The sequence below is a fragment of the Prionailurus viverrinus genome, chromosome D3, assembly GCF_022837055.1.
Source record: "Prionailurus viverrinus isolate Anna chromosome D3, UM_Priviv_1.0, whole genome shotgun sequence".
In the NCBI taxonomy this organism is placed as follows: Eukaryota; Metazoa; Chordata; class Mammalia; order Carnivora; family Felidae; genus Prionailurus; species Prionailurus viverrinus.
Genome location: NC_062572.1, coordinates 26,942,062 through 26,964,072, shown reverse-complemented (window position 1 = coordinate 26,964,072; position 22,011 = coordinate 26,942,062). Strand labels below are relative to the sequence as shown.

The 22,011-nt window shown below is 52.7% G+C and overlaps 1 protein-coding gene across 2 annotated transcripts in view; it reads right to left on the bottom strand.

Annotated features, from left to right (window-relative positions):
- Nucleotides 1–2,313: 2,313 nt before the first annotated feature.
- Nucleotides 2,314–22,011, bottom strand: part of TPST2 (tyrosylprotein sulfotransferase 2) — a 52,326-nt gene continuing 32,628 nt past the window's right edge. For both annotated transcript variants that reach the window (XM_047827387.1, XM_047827386.1), the window contains 6 exons: nt 19,258–19,329; nt 14,842–15,747; nt 11,855–12,053; nt 7,600–7,650; nt 4,794–4,842; nt 2,314–2,827 (listed from right to left, as the gene is read on the bottom strand). In XM_047827387.1, coding sequence (XP_047683343.1) covers nt 4,801–4,842; nt 7,600–7,650; nt 11,855–12,053; nt 14,842–15,683 — 1,134 coding nt within the window. In that variant the 5' untranslated portion in view covers nt 15,684–15,747; nt 19,258–19,329 and the 3' untranslated portion in view covers nt 2,314–2,827; nt 4,794–4,800. The remainder of the gene's footprint in view (nt 2,828–4,793; nt 4,843–7,599; nt 7,651–11,854; nt 12,054–14,841; nt 15,748–19,257; nt 19,330–22,011) is intronic.

Sequence of the window (22,011 nt, the reverse complement as noted above, 5' to 3'; positions counted from 1 at the left end):
AAAGAAAGAGAGAGGGAGAAAGAAAGAAAGAGAGAGACCTGGCTGTCCTGAGATCACCGTGCCGCGAGGAAGCCCGGGCCAGCCATGTGGACAGGCTACACGATAGAGAAGCCCCTAAAAGCCTCTCCACGCTCCAGCCCCCCGGGCCCACGCACCAGACACGTGAACCAAGAAGCCTTCAGCCGACAGCGGTACCCTGCGCCCCCCCACCCCCGACTGCGGGAAGCAGCCAGCTCTACTGCAGCTGACTTCCGGGACCGTCAGATTTCACAATAAGCCGCTGTAAGTCACGGAGCGTGCCGACAGGTGCCCGGGACAATGAACGAGGCTGGGTGTGTCCTGCGACCCGGGGAGCGGCGACCGGGAGCTTCCCTGGTTCAAAGCTCCATCGGCTGTCCCTCTACTATGGTTCCAAGACCGGGAGAGGTAAGAGTTGCCTCGCGCTAAGGGCTCACCACCCGGCCCCCCTCCCCCCACCGCTGCCTACAACCACCACCGGCCTCTCCCGAGAAACCCATGAAGTTTTGACTTCCCCATTTTGTACATGAAGAAAGGAAGGCCGAAGCCACACAGCCAGTGATGTGGGGGACACAGGCAGAAGGCAACAGCAGATAGAACTAAATTTCCTTACAACCTGCAGCCCATTGACACATATTTGAGGCTCCCTACTGTCTTACTGCTAAAGCTTCGCTAGAGGGAAAACCACCCATTGAGTTTGACAATAGCTAGACCTCCGGGATCCTGTGCACATGAAAATCTCTCTGGAAACTTCCCCTGAAAGTTTCCCCCAACTCCATGGTATATAACCAGTCTCTCCTCAGGGTCCCGGGGCGGCTCTTCCTGCCCACGGATCTGGTCCCCGTGCTTCGATAAAAATCACCTTCTTGCACCAAAGACGTCTCCAAGAATTCTTTCTTTGGCCGTCGGCTCCGGACCCCACAAACCCCACTATCACCCCCAAAACCTCATCAGGCCAGTAAGGGGGCCTGACTCCCCAAAATCTACGCTCCAAACTACTGTGAGCCATTGCCTGCCCAAATCCTGGAAGGCAAGGGAGTGTGGATAGAATACCTTCACCCTTAATAAGGTATGAAACTGCTCTGGGCCCAGCCGGTCCCTCAGCATCTGCGGGCCGTGCAGTAAAGGCCTAACTCAGAGGGCTTGTACATGCCGAAGACTGGCCCTCGAGCAGCTTTTGAGAGGTTATCTCTCAGCCTTTGGAATATCCTAATAAAAGTTGTCTTTCCCTAGCAGGGACTCTGGGCCACAGCAGGTACGACCCAATGGGATCTGTGGGGGAGCCTGGGAGCAAGCTGTATCATTTGACGACCGCAGGGGCTGGAGACGGGGTCACTAAGGTCAGTCAGATGGGTGCCCCATGCCTACGGCTGACGCCCAATAAAAATGCTGCGCACCACGACTCAGGCGAGCTTTCCTGGCCGGCCATACTTAGTACACCGTGTGCACACTGTGGCTGGTAGAGTTGAGCCCCGTCCGTAAGCCTCCACGGGGTGAGTGTAACTAGAAGCTCACTCCTGGTCTCTCTGTGCCTGTCCTGCCTACTTTTTTCCTTTGCAGATTTTAATCCGCATCTTTTCGCCGTAATCAGCTGTGACTGGGGCGCCTGGGTGGCTCAGTCGGTTAAGCATCCGACTTCGGCTCAGGTCACGATCTCACTGTTCGTGAGTTCGAGCCCCGCTTCGGGCTCTGTGCCGACAGCTCGGAGCCTGGAGCCTGCTTCGGGTTCGGTGTCTCCGTCTCTCTCTGCCCCTCCCCTGCTTGCACTCTGTCTCTGTCTCTCTCAAAAATAAATAAACATTAAGGGAAAAAAAATGTTAAAAAAAAAAAAAAACCCTGGGGCGCCTGGGTGGCTCAGTCGGTTGAGCGGCTGACTTCGGCTCAGGTCATGATCTCGCAGTCGTGAGTTCAAGCCCCCCATCGGGCTCTGTGCTGACAGCTCGGAGCCTGGAGTCTGTTTCAGATTCTGTGTCTCCCTCTCTCTGACCCTCCCCCATTCATGCTCTGTCTCTCTCTGTCTCAAAAATAAAATAAACGTTAAAAAACAAAACAAAACAAAACAAAAACCTGTGACTGTGGGTCTCCCAGCTAATCTGGGAGTCCCTCTAGCAAATCACCGATCCTGAGTGGCCTCGGGGGACCCAACCCAGGAGCTCAGCTGTGCCTTGCTGAGCCCCCAAGATGGGAACCTTGTTCGCCGGTCATCAATCCACCTGCCAAAATCTGAAATGGGAAAAAAAAACACAACAAAATACAAAAAAATCTGTTCGCTCTGTAAAGTAAGGCACAGACAAATGAGTCCCTGGTCACTTTATTCAAATAATTTTTTTTTTCCTCTGAAATCTGAGAAGAACTGAGGAGGAATCAAAGAAAACCTCATATATTAAATTCTTAAATAGATTCTCTGAATTCAAAAGTAAGTCAATAGGAGAGAGGCACAGGTGTGGGCCTTGTCCCCGCCAACAAAGCCGCCAAGGCAGTCCTGCAAATTAAGAAAAATGGCAAATCCATTTCTTTAAAAAAAAGTTCTTGAGGGGCAAGATAAAAAATACCGAAGTTTCAAAAGCCAGCCTACTTCCCACACTCTTCTTTGTTCTTCTCCACCCTGGGGGGGAGGGGGGGTGTCACAGGTAGAGAGTCTCCAGGTTAAGTTTTCGGTGATTCGGCTTTTTTTGCAAACATATGCAAATACATTCCTCGTTAGCAGTCCTGTTTTGGCGATTAAGAGCAAGCAATATGCTTGGATTAGAGGTCCGATTTCCACTCGAATGCAAGGTGTCTTCTCCCCTGGGCAACAATCTGCAGAGATCTGGACAGAGGATACAACGGCATTGGGTGCCGAGTAAGAATTCGGAGATAGACCTTTTGTATTTGTACGTGTGATTGGGGAGGGGATGGTCTCGCCACGTTCACACACACACAGACAGGTGCAGTTTCCTCTACGCGCCCCCCACGGCCAGAGAGAATTTAAATCGAAAAGCGTCCCTCGGGTGGCGGGGGTGGGGGGCGCCTGGTTGAGCGGTTGAGGTCATGATCTCACAGTGTGCCGGTTGGAGCCCCACCTCGGGCTCGCTGCTGTTGTGGGCGTGGAGCCCACTTTGGATTTCTAGAAGTCCCCTTCTCCTTCTGCCCCTTACCTGCTTGTTCTCTCTCTCTCAAAAACAAAAATATAAATAAATAAATAAATAAATAAATAAATAAATAAATAAATGCATGCATGCTTTCCTTGGGTTCTTACCCACATCTCAGCCTGGGTCCACCCGACCTCAAAGATCTCTTTTTACTTATGAAGAGACCAGTGGCAATGACGTGATAAAACACCAGTGGGATTTTTGGAGGTGAGGGAAGGATCAGCATTTAATGCCAACTGTTCACCAGGGATGAGCTAAAAAAAAAAACCCACCCTGTACGTGGTATCTCATTGAAACAGCAAAGGGAGGAATATATCTGGCTTCTGTCAACAGGAAGGCTCAAAATTCTACGAATGAATTTTGCAGAAGGAGCACGAGGGGAAGGGGTTGAGGAGAAATGTGGAGAAGAAATCCTCGCGGTCCGACTCTTGATTTGGGCTCAGGTCACGATCTCACGGTTCGTGGGATGGAACCCCATGTCGGGCTCTGTGCTGACAGCATGGAGCCTGCTTGGGACACTCTCTCTCTCTCTCCCTCTCTCTCTCTCTCTGCCTGCTCCTCCCCATTTTCTCTCTCTCTCTCAAAATAAATAAATACATTTTAAAAACTTTAAAAAATGAAAAATAAGATCGGGAGACCAAAACACAGACGCCAGGCAGGGAGCGTCTTCATAGTCTAGAGCAACGGAGAACAAGTGGGTTGTGACCTCTCTGTGGGGTCACCCGAGAGGCAGAGGAAGTGAACTTACTGGCTTAACGCCAGTGCCCACAAGCACAGCGAGGGGGCAAGGCTTCCTGGATTCCCCATGCGCCCACCTGGGCCAGCTCACTTCACCTCTCAGCCACCCTCGCGGGGCGGACCCACGTGAACCCCCGTTCTCCAGACGTCAGAAGCGGAGGCCGTGAGAAGTCCAATGTGAAGGGAGTGCCCGAATCTTTGACTTCCCAAGGTCAGAACCTGCGCCTCTCCCCACTTCGCAAAATACGGGTGGATGGATATGCCCTTCAAATCGGTCCCCCAAAGCGAACTCTGGAAGAAGGTGACCTCGGGAGGGATTCTGCCGTTTGGTGACTCTGTGGCCTTGGGCAAGTCAAAGCCCTCTCTGGGCTCTAGTTTCCTCCGCTGTGTCCGCTGCCTTCCCAGGGATACTGAGGGGTTAAATGAGTCCCACAGGAGTAGCACTCTGTCCAATGCCCTGGGGGTTATTCTTGGACCAGACTTGCTTGGAGCTTTTATTGGAACATTAATTGCTCTGGGCCAACCTGATACTGTTTATAGAAGCAGGATCAGCAGGCAGCGTTCTGTGCAAAAATGTTCTGGAAATCCCCACCCCACCCCCCATCATATTGGTCCCTGGCACCCCCCCTCCCCAAAGGCAGACAAACCTTTTCCTAGTTGGTTCGGCACTGGTCCCTGCCCCCACGGGATCCAGAGCTGGGTGACTAGTCTGTGATTCTATAAATAGCTTCCCCGGCCCGTCGCCATGGAAACCCCCACAAGGGCCCTGGTCAGTCCACCTGGATGGACACTCCCCCCCCCCTCAAGGGAGGCTCTGGAAGGACAAGCTTTTCAGGGAGGGGTCCCGAGCTGGGAAGGGCAGCCCCTTCTCCCCAGCCCCCTCCCCCGGGAAGTCTGCCCGCCTACCTGGAAATCATGAACTTCCTAAGTGGGAGGAGGTGCTGTTCTGGTTCACCTGGAGAAAGACAACACACAGAGGAAGGGGTCACGGCCAGGCTGGGGGGCCAGGGTCTCACTGCCCTGAGGTTCAGCCCTCAGCCTCACTGAGGCAGGCACACTCTCCCTCATCAGGGATTTATTGCACACTACTACAGACGGGCCAGGTGCTGGGGATGCCGTGAACATGACCGACCTGGTCCCACTCTTCTACAGGGAGAGCCTTAACAAATACATCTGCAAGATAACATCGCGTCCACCCACTCGTGGGCCTATACGAGTGACTTTGGAGCTACTTCCCAAAGGGTGTCAGGAAAGGCCACTACAAAGCTGTTTGAAAAACAAATATGTGCTCTGTGTCCTGGGTTCCTGGCACACAGCTCGGAAAACCCTAGACTCTCCCTAGTGAGAACAAGCCTTGTCTTGTATGCTAATGAGGTGACTGGCCTCTGGCCTCAGGATGCAGGCTGGTGGCTAGAAGGACGGAAGCATGCCTCTGGGGAGGGGAGAGGGGCTGGAGGGTGAGTTAATAACCAGTGATTTAATCAATCATCCCTGCTTCACGAAAGCTCCATAAAACCCCTAAATAACAGCTTCAGGAAGCTTCCAGATTGCTGAACACAGCCCAAAGAGGGCGTGGGAGTGCTATACCTCTTACCCCGCACCCTGCCTGGGGTAGCTCTTCCGTGGTTGTTCCTGAGTCGCATCCTTTATAATAAACCAGTAATCTAGGAAGTAAAGTGCTTTCCTCAGCCCTGTGAGTTGTTCTAGCAAATTCCCAAATCTGAGGAGGGGGGTCATAGGGGCCCCCAAATGGTAGGTGGCTGCGCAGAAATGTGGGTAGCCTGGGAACCCCGCCGTGGCTGGCGTCTGAAGTGGGCGCGGTCTCCCGGGACCGAGCCCTGAACCTGCGGGGTCTGCCACTAACTGTGGGGGTGTCACTGTGCAAACCGAACTGAATTTAACACCCACTTTGGTGCCTGTCTGGAGAATCAGAAACTGGTTGTTGGGGTTGGAAAATGCCCCCTAAGCCGAGATCTAAAAGATGTAAGTGAGGCCAGGCACACAAAGACCTGGCTGGAACAGCCAGAACAAACAGGGGGGGGTGTGGGGTGCCTAGCGAGTGAATATCCCTTTTTGTATTCACAGCAATGGCAATGTGCGAGCTGCTTTGGTTTGCTTGCTTACTATTCTTCCATCTTTTGGGGTTCAGGATCATCATTTTAGAGGGCTGTAGAGGACCCAGAAGACTTTTTTTTGTGCCACCATTTACCTAATGGTTGAGCCACCATTTACCTAACGGTTAAGACTGAATCCAATTTATGCGATGCCCTGAATGAACTCATGTGCACTCTAGAGGCCAGGGAGGGAGATGGGGGGAGGGAAGCAGGGGTCAGATGTGGTCTGCAGGGCAGCTCTCCTGGGTGGCAAGGTTCACGATGACAGGGCACATGCCATGCTTTCACATTTTGCTCCTAAGCGAGCGCGAAAACAGTCCCAGGCCAGCCAGCTAGACATCTTGAGTGTGGCCACACGTTCGGGTACCATCCAACGTTTTTGTCAAACAATTTAGCCTGATGCTTCAAGAGTCTTCCAAAGAACTGGACCCTTGCACCCACCTATGACATTCCGTGACAATGGATTCTAAGGGAATGGCCCAAGAGAGCCCCCCACCCCCCTCCAGCAGGAGGGAGGCAAAATCAGGATGATGGGCACGTGCCACCATTTCTGTGAAAACTGGACAGGACCTTAGGGCAACAGTTAATTGGTGGCCCATAATGCCTTCCAGAGAATACTATGAAACCATCGGGAAGGGCAGTAGACGGAAAATCCAAAAGATGGGAAAACACGAAGAACGTGAAACCAAGCAGCCCATGCAATGGAATTGCATGGAATAGAAGATAAATATTCAGGTGGTCCGAGAAAGGATAAATCACAAAACTGAAGGGCGTTCCGGACGGTGACTAATTCCCCTCCCCCCGGCTTGTGTTTGCTGCTCGTTACATCATCTTTTTGGTTAAACCAAGCGCTAAATCACCGCTGACTAATCTTGGCAATATTTGTTCACAGCGGCAAGACGATGGGGTCTCTGACTCCCAGAAAGGGAGCGTGGAGCCCTCCCCGAAGAACTGAGCTGTGTGCAAAAGCCGGGGACCCCAGACAATGAGCATCTGTGATTTTGATTATCAAACTGGGGATCGGCATGGGGTGGCCTGCTCTCTCTCTCCCAAATTAAACACACACAGACTAAGAGTACTAAGCTTGGTATCACCACTTCATTTAAATGGGAGCTATCGCATCCGTGAAGGGGGCGGTCCTTCCCGACATGATCCATGGACTGTGCCCCTCGGACATGCCCAGGATGTGTGGGAGGCAGGGCCATGGAGATGTGCGTAAGGATGCAGGGATGTCTGTATGTCTACATTCGCGGGGACGCCCACACCACGTAAGCCTTACGGGTCTCATTTTTTGGCTGACTGATGAAAATTCTGGGCTGGGTCACATGTGGGAACTGCCACTTTAAATAAAACTGAATTTAAGGCTAGAGACAGAGGGCTGGACAGAAAGTCCCCACCAGGGGCTCACACAGAAGGGCTGTTGAGATTTGACCCTAGCTGGATCAGATACTTGGAGGGCCCCTGGCCTGGCTCCCCACCCCAAATTTTCTGACGAGGAAATGATCAGCAGATTAGAGAAGCAAAGTGTCCGAGGGCATCCGCAAGCTGGTGGGACAGCCCAATAAACCGATTTCAGAATTCCCCTTGGGGTTTCTAACCTGAAAATATCCTTTCAGATTGGCTGGTGTTTTATAGTCCCCTTTCAAGACCTAGGAAAGAGAAACAAAGTATCACTATCATAGAAATTATCAAAAATAAAATTCAGTCTGTTACCACCACCTTCCCATCTACTCATTTATCCACCCACCTATTTATCCATCTACACATCCATCCATATACATTCATCCTCCTACCCACCCATCTATCCACTCATCCATCTACCTATCCGCCCACCCATCCACCCATTCACCTACCCATCCACTCATCCATCCATTCTCCCATCCATCCACCTATCTTTTCATCCATCCATCCATCTAACCATCTATCCACTCTCCCATCCATCCACCTACTCTCCTATCCATCCACCCATCCAACCACTCATCTACCCATTCATCATCCATCCATCCATCCATCCACCCACCCACCCATCCACCCATCCATCCACTCTCCCATCCATCCACCTATCTTTTCATCCATCCATCCATCCATCCATCCATCCATCCACCCATCCACCCTCCCATCCACCTACCCTTGCACCCACCCATCTACCCATCCACCCACTCTCCTATCCATCCAACCATCAAGCCACTCATCTACCCATTCATCATCCATCCATTCATCCATCTACCCACCCATCCACCTATCCATCCTCCTTCCCAGCTAGCCATCCATCCATCCATCCACCCATCCCATCCATCCATCCATCCATCCATCCATCCATCCATCCATCCAACAAACATTTATTGACCTCCTCTTATTTCTAAGCATCATTCTAAGCTCTGGAGGTACAAAATTAACCAGACAATTAAAATTCCTTTTCTCCTGCAGCCACCATTCTAGAGGAGGAGCTAGATGATCCATAAGTAATAAACACAAATAAACAAGAACATATCAAACCATGAGAAGTACAGTAAAAAAAAATAAGACAAAGGGATGTGATCAGGAGTGACCAAGAGGCTTCTTTTGGGCAGATGGTCACAAAGGACTTCTCAGAACAAGTGACCTTTAGGCTGAACCTTCAATGACAAAGAAAACCAGCCAAGCCGAGCTCTGAAGGAAGAGTGTTCCAGGCACAGCACACAGGGCAAAGAAAATTCTAGGCCTTTCCATAACTTCTCCATATATAAGCCATCATATAGACCAGTATCGTCCAATAGAATATAGGATGAACCAACTATGTACTTCTAATTTTTTAGTAGTCACATTAAAAACAAAGTGACCAAGGGGTGCCTGGGTGGCTCAGTCAGTTAGCAGCCAACTTAGGCTCAGGTCATGATCTTGTGGCCTATGAGTTCGAGCCCCACATAGGGCTCTGTGCTGACAGCTCACAGCCTGGAGCCTGCTTCTGATTCTGTGTCTCCCTCTCTCTCGGCCCCTCCCATACTCGCACTCTGTCTCTCTCTCTCAAAAATAAGTAAACCTTAAAAAAATATATATTAAAAAAACAAAGTGAGCAAAAAAAAAAAAAAGTAAATCAAGTGAACTAATTTTCGTTAGATCTTTTATTTAACCTGATATATCTAAAATATTCACTCTTCGACAAGTAATTAATATAAAAATTATTAATGACAAACTTCACATACTGTTCTCCGTACCTGGACTTCAAAATCAGATACGGGTTTAATACTTAACAGCAACCCTCAATTTGAACCAGATTTCACTAGGAACATTTCAGTGGCCACACAAGGTTAACGGCTAGAGGCTGTAATGGACAGTGGAGGCAGAGACAATTTCATTAGCACTGGGGTCCTTCCAGTGCCCAAGTGTCCTGCACCCCAGGATCTGTTACAGGAACACACAGTGTCCGCATAGAAATACACACACACACACAGTTTTCAGTGAGGGAACGTATCTTTGCAGTGACAGCAAAACTACCAGGAAGACTAAACCAGCGTCTGGCAACCCCTGGGAAGAAACCTCTTTGGAAGAAAACCAGGAGCAGCTTCCATTTTAAACAAACAAACAAACAAACAAACAACAGAGCTTCAAAGAGTTGGTCTTCCTCTTCAGAATTTTTTAGAAGATACACAAGGTCAGGCCTTATTCTGGGAGCTTCCGACCTGCATTCTGGAACACATCAGGGGCCTTCGCCTTTTAATGTTTTTTTTTTTTTCTTTTTTTTGATGTTTGCTTATTTTTGAGAGAGAGAGGTGGGGGGAGGGGCAGAGAGAGAGGGAGACACGGAATCTGAAGCAGGCTCCAGGCTCCGAGCTGTCAGAACAGAGCCCGACTCTGGGCCCGAACCCACAAACCACGAGATCACGACCGCCAGTCGAAGTCAGATGCTTAACTGACTGAGCCACCCAGGCGCCCCAGGGGCCTTCACCCTTTAAAGAGGCTTCAGAGAAGTTTCCATGGGGCCCCTGGCTAAGAACACAGAGTCAGGAGAGCCCTCTGTCAATGTGGTCCTCATCCTGGTCCAGCTACTGCCCCTGAGAAGCACCCTGGGTGCTGGAGTTCAAGATCATGCTCCCAGCTGCCGTTTCTTCTTTTTAATCTAATTGTTTTCTCATCATATGAAAACATATGCAATACATTATACAATAAGATAGTCTAGGTACAGAAAAGTGTATGAAACACATTAAGTACAGCTTAAAGAGTACTTTATGAAAGCATAAGAATAATAAATAACAAAGGCTTAGAATAAAAATAATGGGAAAAAAAATGGACCACATGGAGGTTGTGAATAGTCACACTGTCAGATGCAGTCTGAGCATCATGGAAGTGGACCTCTGGGTATTTCCACAAAGAGATGTTTGCAAAATCAATAGGTGTCAAGGGGGAGAGGACGTGCTGAGACCCGCTACCCTTCCCGCTACCCTTCCCACTTCCCCGAGGGCAGAGCCTGCATGTGTCAGAGAGGTGTGAAAGCCTTGTTAGCACCAAATGGGGTCTTTCTCCTCCGGTCACTGAACAATTAAAGGGGAAGAGGGAGAAATGGGACTTTCTCCCTTTGCTGTTCAACACAAGAACTGTTCACTTCCTAAAATCAGCATGTGAGGGGCCCTGGGTGACTCAGTCGGTTAAGCGTCTGCCTACGGCTCAGGTCGTGACCTTGCAGTTTGAGAGTTCGAGCCTGGGCTCACTGCTCTCAGCACAGAGCCCCGCCTCAGATCCTCTGTCCCCCTCTCTGGTTCTCTCTCTCAAAATAAAGAAATAAAGATATTTTTTGTTTTGTTTTCTATTCAGCACGTGTTTGGAAATGCCGAGCGTAGCTGGAATTAAGACTCTTGGGGCGCCTGGGGGGCTCAGTCACTTGAGCGTCTGACCTCGGCTCGGGTCATGAACTCTCGGTTCGTGGGTTCGAGCCCCACGTCAGGCTCTGTGCTAACGGCTCAGAGGCTGGAGCCTGCTTCGGATTCTGTCTCCCTTTCTCTCTGTCCCTCCCCTGCTCTGCTCGTGCTCTCTCTCAAAAGTTAGTAAACATTTAAAATAAATAAATAAAAAGACTCCAGGTCTTACTGGCATAGGAGCTAGGAGCTCGCATGTCCCCAGGCACGGGCCCCACGCTCAAATACTGTCCCTAACTTCGTGCCTCCAAGGAAGTCAGCATACAGCACCCAAAGTAAACTAGAAGCTGTGACAGTCAAGGACGGACTTGCTAACTGTTCCTTTCCCCAGGATTACCTGACTTTAATGCTTCAGAAACATCTAGTAAAGTCATTTCCCTTGACCACCTTAACCAAGGAGAGCCTAAAGAGTAATTCCAACTGCCCCAAGCTCCCATCTGTCTGAGAAATCAACATTAAAATTTAAGGGGGCAGGGGCGCCTGGGTGGCTCAGTCAGTTAAGCATCCGACTTCAGCTCAGGTCATGATCTCACAGTCCGTGAGTTCGAGCCCCGCGTCGGGCTCTGTGCTGACGGCTCGGAGCCTGGAGCCTGCTTCGGATTCTGTGTCTCCCTCTCTCTCTGTCCCTCCCCCTCTCATGCTCTCTCTCTGTCTCAAAAATAAATAAAAACATTAAAAAAAAATTTAAGGGGGCAATAAAGTGACCAAGAGTGAGTTTATTTCTATTCCCTCAACAAAGACTTGAAGTACTTTCTAAACAGACAAATAGCCAGGGAAATGGGGGGAGAGAGGGTAAAAGAGAACAGAGAAATAGGATGAAATTAGGACACATGGACCTGCTGGTAGAAAGGCTAGCAGTTGGATTTGAGCTTCCCTGTGGCCCAAGCAAAAACGGCCGTCATACACATACAACAACCCCCGCTCCAGGCCGGGAGCACGTCTCCGCGCAAGCACACGCACTCACCCGGTGGGTGTTGTTGACCACGATGGGGTCGGGGTTGCCGTAGTTGGGTGGGTTTGCGTAGGGGTCATAGCCGAGCCGCGCCAGCATGGGGGCGATCTGGGCCATGTCCCTCACCACGTCCCCAGGGATGTGGCCGGTCCACTTGGAGAGCGCTTCAAGGTTCACGGGCTTGATGACCTGGTCTGTGGATCGCTCGATCCTGGGGAGAAAAAATAGGCCGCAGGGGGCACAGGGAGACCCAGATGGCACCCGGGTGACCTGTGCCCACCTCGGCTGTGAGGCTGCGGGCAAGTCACTTGCCCTCCTCAGCCCTCCTCTGTACGATAAGAGCCTCTGTGGCCAGAAACTGGAAACTGGAAGACAGTGGAAGGCGGTGAGCACTTAAAATCCTGCTCCCTTGATGTCTCCAACTTTTTAAAAATAACGTTTTATTTCTGTGACTACGATGGGTATTTCGTTCTGGAGAAATAATTATAAAACACGGACCGCCCCCTCCCAGCCTATCAGCTCCCTACCGAAACCTAATCTTAGCATTTGGGGGTCCACCCGCTCAATACTGTCTTCTGTGCTTTCAATGGGAGAGTGGCCAAGGGCAGACTCGGGGGCCGGGCCGCCTGGGTTCAAACGCCAGCTGTACCGACACTGGCTGCGTGGCTTTGGGGGGGTTACTTCACCTCTCTGAGCCTCCGTTTCCTCATCTATCGATGGGAATAATGATCGTGACCACCTCACTGGGCTGTCCTGGGGAGTAAATGAGTTAATGACAGACGAGGCTATGGCACGCTGTAGGGTCTCAGTAAGCACTAGCTTTCTCTCTCTCTCTCACACACACACACACACACACATCCACGGAATACCTATGGTTGGTCTGCAATTTTAAAACAGCAATACGCTGTCTGTATCAGCTGATAACTTCGTTTCGCACCCGACACCTCCTCCATTTCTCCAGCTGTGTAGCATCCCTCCAGAGCGTATTTTTCCAGCCCCTAAAGGTGGCCACTTAGGTTGCTATCACTTCTGCCGTCACCGTGGAACCACCACCACCTGGGACGTGCGTCCTCGCTCGCCCCTAGGACGGGCTTCTCGCACTGTCTGAATCACAAGGACCCTACCGGTCGCTGTCCGAAGGCCTTGTACGGCGGAGGGTGGGGCACTCCCAGGATCCAGGCCCTGTCTCCAGGTGCTTCCATCCCAATGAAGAGAGAAATTGGGAAGACCAAAACCCAAAAAGATGTGGCAAAAGGAAGGTGGGACCAGGAGTGAGGAGAGCGGGGAGGCTGGGGGGGGTGGGGACGGGCGGTAAGAGCAAGGGTTTGGAGTGTGCGGACCTCCAGGATTTTATGAGACAGAAGGGACACAGGTGCATCCCACAACATGAATGGGACACATGCTTGATCTGAGTAAAGAACCAACATGTCCCGGGGCGCCTGAGTGGTTCGGTCGGTTAAGTATCCGACTTTGGCTCAGGTCACGATCTCACGGTTCGTGGGAGCCCCTGCATCGGGGTCGCTGCTGTCGGCACAGAGCCTGCTTGAAATCCTGTCTCCATCTGCCCCTCCTCCCCTGCTTGTGCTCTCTTTCTCTCAAAAATAAATAAACATAAAAAAAAAAAAGAACCAATGTGTTCCAAAATATGAGGCGTGAGACAGAATGCTGTGCTCTGCTGGGTGGAATATTACACAGCCGTCCAAAATGACGTCACGGTGGCATGCTGGGGCCCGGCGGACAGGTGGTCCCATACACAAAGCGAAGAAAGGTTACAGGGAAACATGTTCCTGTTTCAGGAGGACTCCGGTTTTATCAACAGCCCCTGACAAAGGACCAGTAGGTCACAGATCAAAATCTGGAAGGTGGGATTTTGGGTTCTTGTTCCTTACCCTGGGGGAATCGTCTCAATCTCCGACAGTAAAGATATATTCCTTAAGTTATCTGATTTTTTTGGCTAATTTACAAAGATCCCAGCCCCAGCACTGACTGGCTGGGGTATGAGGCACGTGGGCACGTCACTGCCGGGAGAGTTGCTGTACGTCCCCAGCTCTGCTCGGGGCTCAAGAGCTCTTGGGGATGGGGTCTGACAGGGCCCAGCCATGAGGGAAAGGAGGTGGCGCTGTCCCGGGAAGGACTGCTCTCTCACTGGCCTCTCAGGGATGCTTGGGCCAGATCGGGATGGAGACAGACAGACGGCACCCTCTGATCCTGCGTTGTTCAAGCGCTCTGGGTCTCAGGAGAGGGACGGCCTCCCCAAAGGAGGAAGGCGGAGAGGAAGGGACAGAAGGGGAGAAGGAGGAGGGGTGTGGAGAGCTTGCGAGCACACACCCTGGAGTCCAGCAGACCTGGGTTCAAATCCTGACACTACCCTTTGCCAGCTGTGTGGCCTCAGGTAACGTCTTGCTGCGACTCAGTTTCTCCGCCTGTCAAATGGGTATAAGAGCTGTTCTCCTGTCCTCAGGTTGGGAATTAAAGGAATAACGTGTGTTGGGGGCTTAACTCAGTGCTTACTACACCTCAGGCACGCATTACGTGGTCATGAGGGTGAGGATAATGAGCGGGCCGATAAAAGCAGTCTCTATGCTACCATGGTGACAATAATAATAGGAATAATCGCACCTGACGTGTCTTGACCTATTTGATGCTCCCAGGTAGCTAGAAGGCTCCTCGATTAGATCCCTGCGCTACAGGTAGGGAAATGGGGGGCACAGAGAGGCTGAGTCACTCATCCAGCAGCACACAGTCAGGCGGTGGCTGAGCCGGGATCGGAACCCAGACAACCTGGTTCCAGATCCGTGTTCTGAACGTAACCTTCGCCCGCTACGACTTACTGCAAAGCACATTCGCATCTGCTGGTTGGCTCAGAAACAGGGCAAGAGCGAGTGCCCCGCTTCTACGGGTGCTGAAGCTGAGGCTCAGAGAGACAGCGGCACTCTGCCCACCCACTGCCTCTGACTCGGGCCAGGGGGCCGTGGGCGCAGGGCGAGGGCTCCACTCACTTGGACAGGGACACGCCGCCCGGCTTGCCAATGAGGTCCTCGTGGTGCAAAACAGCGTCGCTCCAGGCAATGCCCAGGAAGTCCAGGATGAGCTTGAGGGAGCGCCTGGGGTGCAGCACCAGCTGCTCGTAGTACACGGGCAGGCACTTGTCCTTGCCCACCTCCATGCACTGGGCGTACATCACCTCGATGGCCTTGTTCCACTTGGTGAGGCAGTCGCGGTAGCTGCTGAGGTCGAAGCCGGCGATCGTGACCTTGCGCGTGATCATGGAGTGCACCGACGCTCGGCCGTCGCGCACCATCAGCAGGAACTTGGAGTTGGGGAACAGGCGCGACAGGTAGACGGAGGACTTGAGCGTGAAGGGGTCCTTGTTGCACAGCACGCGCGCCGGCTCCCCGTGCTTGGCGATCACCTCCAGGATGAAGGCCTGCATGGCGGCGTCCAGCACCTCGTCCGTCACGCCCGCCTCGTCCAGCCGCAGCTTCTCGCGGCCCGACTTGGACCAGGCCTGGCGCATGGCCAGCACGCGGGGGATTATGCGCGTCTCCTCGCCGCAGCGCACCTCGGGGTGGGCGTCCAGCATGGCGCGCATCAGCGTGGTGCCGCTGCGGGGCACGCCGCCCACGAAGATGAGCGGCATGGCCTTGCCGTAGCGGTACTCCACGCGGTCCGCACCCACCATCACCAGGTCCTCCTGCTCCGGCCGCATGGCCCGCCGGGGCCCCCGCGGGCCCCCCAGCACCGCGCGGCACTCCAGCACCTGCTGCCCCACCTGGACCGCCAGCACCAGGGCCAGGGCGCAGCTGGCCGCCAGCAGCGCCCTCCGCACCGACAGGCGCATGCTGGGCCCGGGGTGGCGGGTGGGCCTTAGCGCCAGGTCAGCGGAGGGCGGGCGGGACTTGCATCTGAGGAGAGAGAGGGAGGCAGGAGTCAGGCAGGCCTGGGGGGGCTGCCGGCCCTAGCCAAACACGCTGCGATCGTATTCCTCATCCGACAGAGGGAGAATCACAATTATTAAAAAAAAAATTTTTTTAACGTTTATTTATTTTTGAGAGAGAGACAGAGACAGAGGGTGGGTAGGGGAGGGGCGGAGAGAGAGGGAGACACAGAATCTGAAGCAGGCTCCGGGCTCTGAGCTGTCAGCACAGAGCCCGACGCGGGGCTCGAACTCATGGACCGTGAGATCATGACCTGAGCTGAAGCTGGATGCTTAACCGACTGAGCTGCCCAGGTGCCCCGTAAGAATGATTTTTCAATTGACTATTAAAGTATGGAAAATAATAATGCCCTGGGATGTCCGAATTCAGCAGCACGCCCACTTTGCAAGGACAACGTTTCTGTGTGTCCTGTTCACAGAGGGCTCTCCAGAGTCTAGCACAGAGCCTGGTGCCTAGCAGGTGCTTCGTTAAGTATTTGGGGGATGTGCCTTGGTTGAATGAGCAGGACAAGGTTCCAAGTGCTGTGACATGACGGCCGTAGAAACAGAAGAAAACCGAGGGCGCCTGGGTGCCTTAGCATCGGACCTTGGCTCAGTTCATGATCTCACAGTTCGTGAGTTCGAGTCCCACATCAGGTAAGCTTGAGCCCTGCTTCGGGTGAACAGACGCCCCGCTTTGGGTAAGGTTGAGCCCCACTTCTCTTTCTCTCTCCTTCTCTCTGCCCCTCAGGGGATTCTCTCTCTCTCCCCCCCCCCCCCCGCCCTTCTCTCTCTCTGCCCCTTTCTCCCTTGTGCTCCCCGCCCCCCCTAAGATAGGAAAAAACAGAAGGAAACCAAGAAATGGAGAGGCTGATCCCAGGTGCCCAGCTGGGGAGCAGCCAGGCTGGGGTAGAACATTCTAGCCCGGGCCAGCCAGCTCCGGTGCCTGCTCTGAAGGACCACACCGCCTCGGTGAGAGATGCTTTTCAGGAGACAGTGTGGAATATGCTGTCCTGTTCTGGGCTTCTTCTGGAATCACTACTCACTCCCTCAGTTTTCATTCGGTGAATGGGTATTAAGTACAAAAAAGGTGCCAGGCACCGTGCTCAGTGCTGGGGACAGGAAAGTGGGTAAGACAGCTGGGCGGGGGTGCGATACCACAGAAGCTATAGGCACCCAGTGAAAAGGGCTTCTGCTGTGAGAGGGATCGAGGAGGGGAAGAAGGAGGGAGGGCAGGGAGGGCCCCTCGGGGAAGGTGGCATCCAAGCGGAGTCCTGGATGAAGCTGGCCATGTGAAGATGCATGGAGGACTGATCCAGGCAGAGGGAACAGAGAATGCAAAGATCCCCAGATGGGAGAGGGTGGCCCCACACCTGGGAGGAGGGGGTGACAGCTTCTACCCGAGGAGGTGAGGGAAGACTTCTTGTAGGAGGCGGCCCCGGAGCCAAGTTCTGAACAGTGCACAGGTGGCTTTCAAACAGCCAGGTAGGGAAGAGAGAGGAGGGTGTTCTGGCAAAGGGAATGCCCAGTGCAAAGAACACAGGCAGGTTCCTTGATGGATGCGAGCTTCAGCCAGAACCACCGAAGGACCGACCCAGCCTGCATCCCCACCGCGGGCTGTAGCAAGCGGGACATAAATATCAGAATGGAGGGAATGCACAATCTCGGCCCCGGGGTCCAAGCTGTCGAGAGCTTCAGCATTTCCTGGCTGTGTGGCTTTGGGAGAGTCACTTCCCCCATCTAAACCACAGTTTCCTCAGCTGCAAAGAGGGGTGGGGTGCACTGACCTCAAACGCTGAGAGGATTCTAGAAGCAACTAAGAAAGCAAAGATGAATCTCAGCCTGGGGTCACTGGCCGCCGTGGACATCAGAAAATAGCTGGGGACCCTCTCCCCAGGAAACTGTGCTTATCATATGCTGCTGACAATGGCGGGGGTTCACTGGTGCCCTGAATTCAGGGTCGGGGATGGGGAAATCTAATGCCAGGGCGCCTTGCAGGGAGAAGGCAGGCTGGGCAGGACAGAAAGCCACTTGGAAATCCCTCCCAGGACCTATCAACTTGTTCAAGTGCTCACTGAAATTCTCCTCTTCGACTTGAGACTAGAATTCTGTTATGTCAGTGTCTGTGCTCCTGGGGACCAGTCCATCACACTTTAGTTTAAATTAGAGCAATCACCCTTTCCTCCTGACACTTGGTGGGCAACGAGAGAATGGACCAGAAGGTGATGGGAGACGCACAGAAAGGAAGAAAAGGGGTAAGCTTTGGGAAAGCTGTTCCCAGAAAGGGTAAGTACAGTGTCTGTGCCTGTGTGTGTGTGTGTGTGTGTGTGTGTATTCTCTAGTGTATACTTTCCAGTGACTTGGATACTAAATATCAGGGGGAAAGGACTAGAAGAATGGACAGGCAGAATAAGAAAAATGTTACCAACACACCAGTTTGGGTTAATACTGATCATTCCTGTTCAGTTTAAACCAAAGCACACGAATTTTGGGTTCTTACATTTATGATGCACATGCTCGGCTACAACTTTTACTATGCATTAGCATCATTTAATGGGATCACCTCTATCACCCCTGGGGGAGGACGCCTCGCCCTCAGCAGCTCAGAGAGAAGAAGCCACTGGCCTAGGGCCGTGTGGCCAGAGACAGGCCTGCATCTGACCAGGCTGAGGCAAGCTGTTCACTGTCCTCAGACAGGACACAGTGACAGGCCCCTCTCTGTCGCCAGAAGAAAACAGCTCAAAGCAGACAGGTCAGGCCTAAGCAGGAGACAGCAAAGCCTAAGGGGTGCCTTGAAAAGAAAAAGTAGGGCAATGTGGTAAAAAGGACAGCCAGGGACCCACAAAACCAAAGGCAACTTCCTGGCCATCTACGGTCAAGGACCCCACTCTGCAGGGGCCAGAGCGCCCAGCCCGGGGATTCGGGCCAGTCTTCTACCCCCCACTATCCCGCTGGACCCCGCCAAGGGCAGTGTCCCAGCGTCCTGGCAGTGAGGATGGCGGGTACGAGACTCAGACGTGGCTTCTTAAAGCCCTGGGTTCAAATCCTGCCTCTGCTGCTTGCCAGCTGGTGACCGAGACAAGGGACTTCGCCTCTCTGAGCCTCTGTTTTCCCCTCAAAGAAAGGGAAGGAGCTATTCTGAGGTTCGGGGAGACTCTGTGCGAGGTGCTGAGATGAGCAAGCGCACCAGAAACGCTAGTCAGATGGGACGCAGAGGGCTTTGGATTCTGGCCGTGCCTCGAATCTGCTCAGCGATGCCGGCCAAATCCCCTGCCCGCTGTGGGATCCGGCCTTCTCCTATTATAGGAGAATCGTCTTTCTAAGACATGAAAAATAGCAGAGGACTGTCCCCGACATGCTGCTGCGACCCAGTGCTGCATTTCTAACAGAGAGAACACCGGCCAGGGGAGTCTGGCTGCCCCATAATGGAGGTCAGGGGAGTGGAGTAGCTCTAGGGCTCGGGTGGGGCGGGGGCGGGGGGACTTCTGGAGGCACTTACCTCCCCCGGGCACTGTCATCTCTGGGCTCTAGCCCTTGTGGCCGCTCACGGAGACTGCTCGCCGGCTGTCCCCTGCAGAGGCAAAGGAGATGCCGCGTTAGGGGTGGGTGCTGCGGAGGGGGCCTGGCCCCCTCAGAGGGGCAGAGGAGGGTGCCAGGCTCCCCAGGGGCATCCGGCGGTGATTTGGGGGGAAGTTTTCTGGGGGGGCAAGTTGGAGTGCAGGGGGAGGGCATCTGAGCCCAAGATGTAACAGCTGGAGTCTGAACTCGCCTGGTCCTACATGGAACGAACTGGCTTACTGTTCAGGCAGAGAGGTATGAGCTGAGAATCTGGGTTCAGGTGCTGCTGCCTTAGGGAGCTGTCGGGTGTCTGCGAACCAGGGTTCTCCCTTCCTCTTGGCCCAAGGACATTGGACTTCAGGAAAAGTAAACATAAGGATAAGCAACAACTGCCACCATTATATCACTAATCACCATCTGGGGCTGCTGGGTACAGTTGAACAGGCTGTGCACTGCCCAACTCCAAAAGGGCACCACATACCTAGCCTATGATAAATAAGGCGCCCTCAGAGTAGGACAGCATCCTGCCACTGTCACCTAATACTGACCCAATGCCTACTATGTGAGGACCTTGTATCATTTAGTCCCCCTATGAGGAGAGTGTGATGATCCCAATTTTCTCTTAATTTTTATTATTTTTCTAAATGCTTAATTTATTTCCTTGGAGAGAGAGAGAATGCAAGTGTGTGTGGGGGAGGGGGGCGGCAGAGAGAGACAGAGAGAGAGAATCCCAAGCAGGCTCTGCGACATCAGCACCGAGCCCAACACAGGGCTTGATCTCACAAACCTTGAGATCATGCCCTGAGCTGAAATCAAGAGTCAGACGCTTAACTGACTGAGCCACCCTGGCACCCCAATCCCAATTTTCGAGAAAGAAAAAAGACCTCAAGAGGAAGAGCAACCACCCAGGGGACCACGGGAACGAGGATCCCATCCAGATCCATGAACCTTGGGTGCCCAGCTCTTAACCACGGTGGTAAAGGAACGGGGCCATGGATAGGATGGGGTCTGGCAGGAAGCCGGGCTAATGTGGAACCAAGGGGCTCCTGGTGTACTTGTCATGCTGTGTCCTTACCATTTGGGGGCGGGGTGAGGAGTTTTAGTTTGATTCTCACCTTCCCCCATGTTACCGGTGGGATGACTGAGGCTCACAAGGGAAATTATTCCACAGACTTACACATGGAGTCCGGGGAGCTCCTGGTCCCTTTCCAGGAGGCGGGAGTGGTTAGGAACACAGCCCTGAAGCCGGACGGCTCCCTGACTCCATAAATCACCGTTCCTCGGAGCCTCAGTTTTCCTGTTCTGTAAAATGGGTTGTTGTCTGCTGAAAGCTCACGATGGCCTATTTAACGGTGAGCGCTCAGAAACCTTTAGCTATTACTGTATCTGTGTCGTGTTGTAAATTATCTGGGTGTAGACTGTTACCGCGTCTCTCTGTCCTCTCTCCCTTTCTCCTCGCTTACTCCTCGCCTCTGTAGTTTGTGCCTGTCCTGGAAAAAAGCAGGCTGATGAGGACTCGTAAACACAGCTGGAGAAGGGTATCCAGATGTAACCACAGCAACCAGCCACACACACACACACGCGCGCGCGCACACACACACACCCTGCCTCCGAGCCTCCTGGGGGATGGACGGCCAACAACAGAGACCTGCCTCTTGGAACAAATAAAAACAATTAGGGACAGGGCACTTGAAGCTCTTCCAGAGTCGAGATGGCTGGGGCCCAGGTGCCCTCGGGTGGCCCTTGAAATGCCACAGTGCTCAGAGAGGCCTGCCGGGGATGAGAGCTGCCCCAGACTCCCATTATTTACAGCTGCAGTCCAGTGTGGGGCACGAACCCCTCGGAAGGCATTTAAATTTAAATTAAGTAAAATGAAAAAAATTAAAAAACCAAAAAAAAGTGGTGGGAGCACCTCAGTGGCTCAGTTGGTTAAGCATCCGACTTCGGCTCAGGTCATGGTCTCGCGGTTCGTGAGTTCGGGCCCCGCGTCGGGCTCTGTGCTGATGGCTCGGAGCCTGGAGCCTGCTTGGATTCATTTATTCATTCTCTCTCTCTCTCTCTCTCTCTCTCTCTCTCTCTCTCTCCCCTTAACCCTGCTCCTGCTCTGTCTCTCTCTCTCTCAAAAATAAAAATAAGCATTAAAAGAATACAATAAATAAATTTCAGAAAAGGAAATTAAGGAAAATGAAAGAAAATGTTAAATTCAGCTCCTTGTGTGCACCGGCCGTATTTCAAGTGCCCAGCAGTCGTGTGGTGGCCAGTGGCTACCGTGCTGGACAGTGCAGACCTAGGATGGGGTCAGTGAACCACGGACCAAATCCAACCTTTAGCCCTTAAGAATAGCTTGTACTTTTTTTTTTAAGGGAAAGAGGAGGGGGAGGGGCTGCGGGGAAAAGGAGAGGCAGCAAAAACCACCTTACGCACTCAGCAAAACCTGAAATGGTTAATATGTGGATACTTATAGAACAAGTTCGTGGACCCTTGCTCTGGAACATTCCCCTTATTTGCAGAAGGTTCTACCGGACAGCGCTGACTTGGAAGAAAAATGAGGTACACGGGAGGGGGTTGTGGAGAGTGTGGACATGAAGCCTCCTTTCCTTCTGGGAGGAACATCAGCATTTATTAAGCACCACTGTGCGCCAGGCACCAAACCGAGGGCATTCCGTGCTTTACCTCAATTCGTCCTTACAACAGC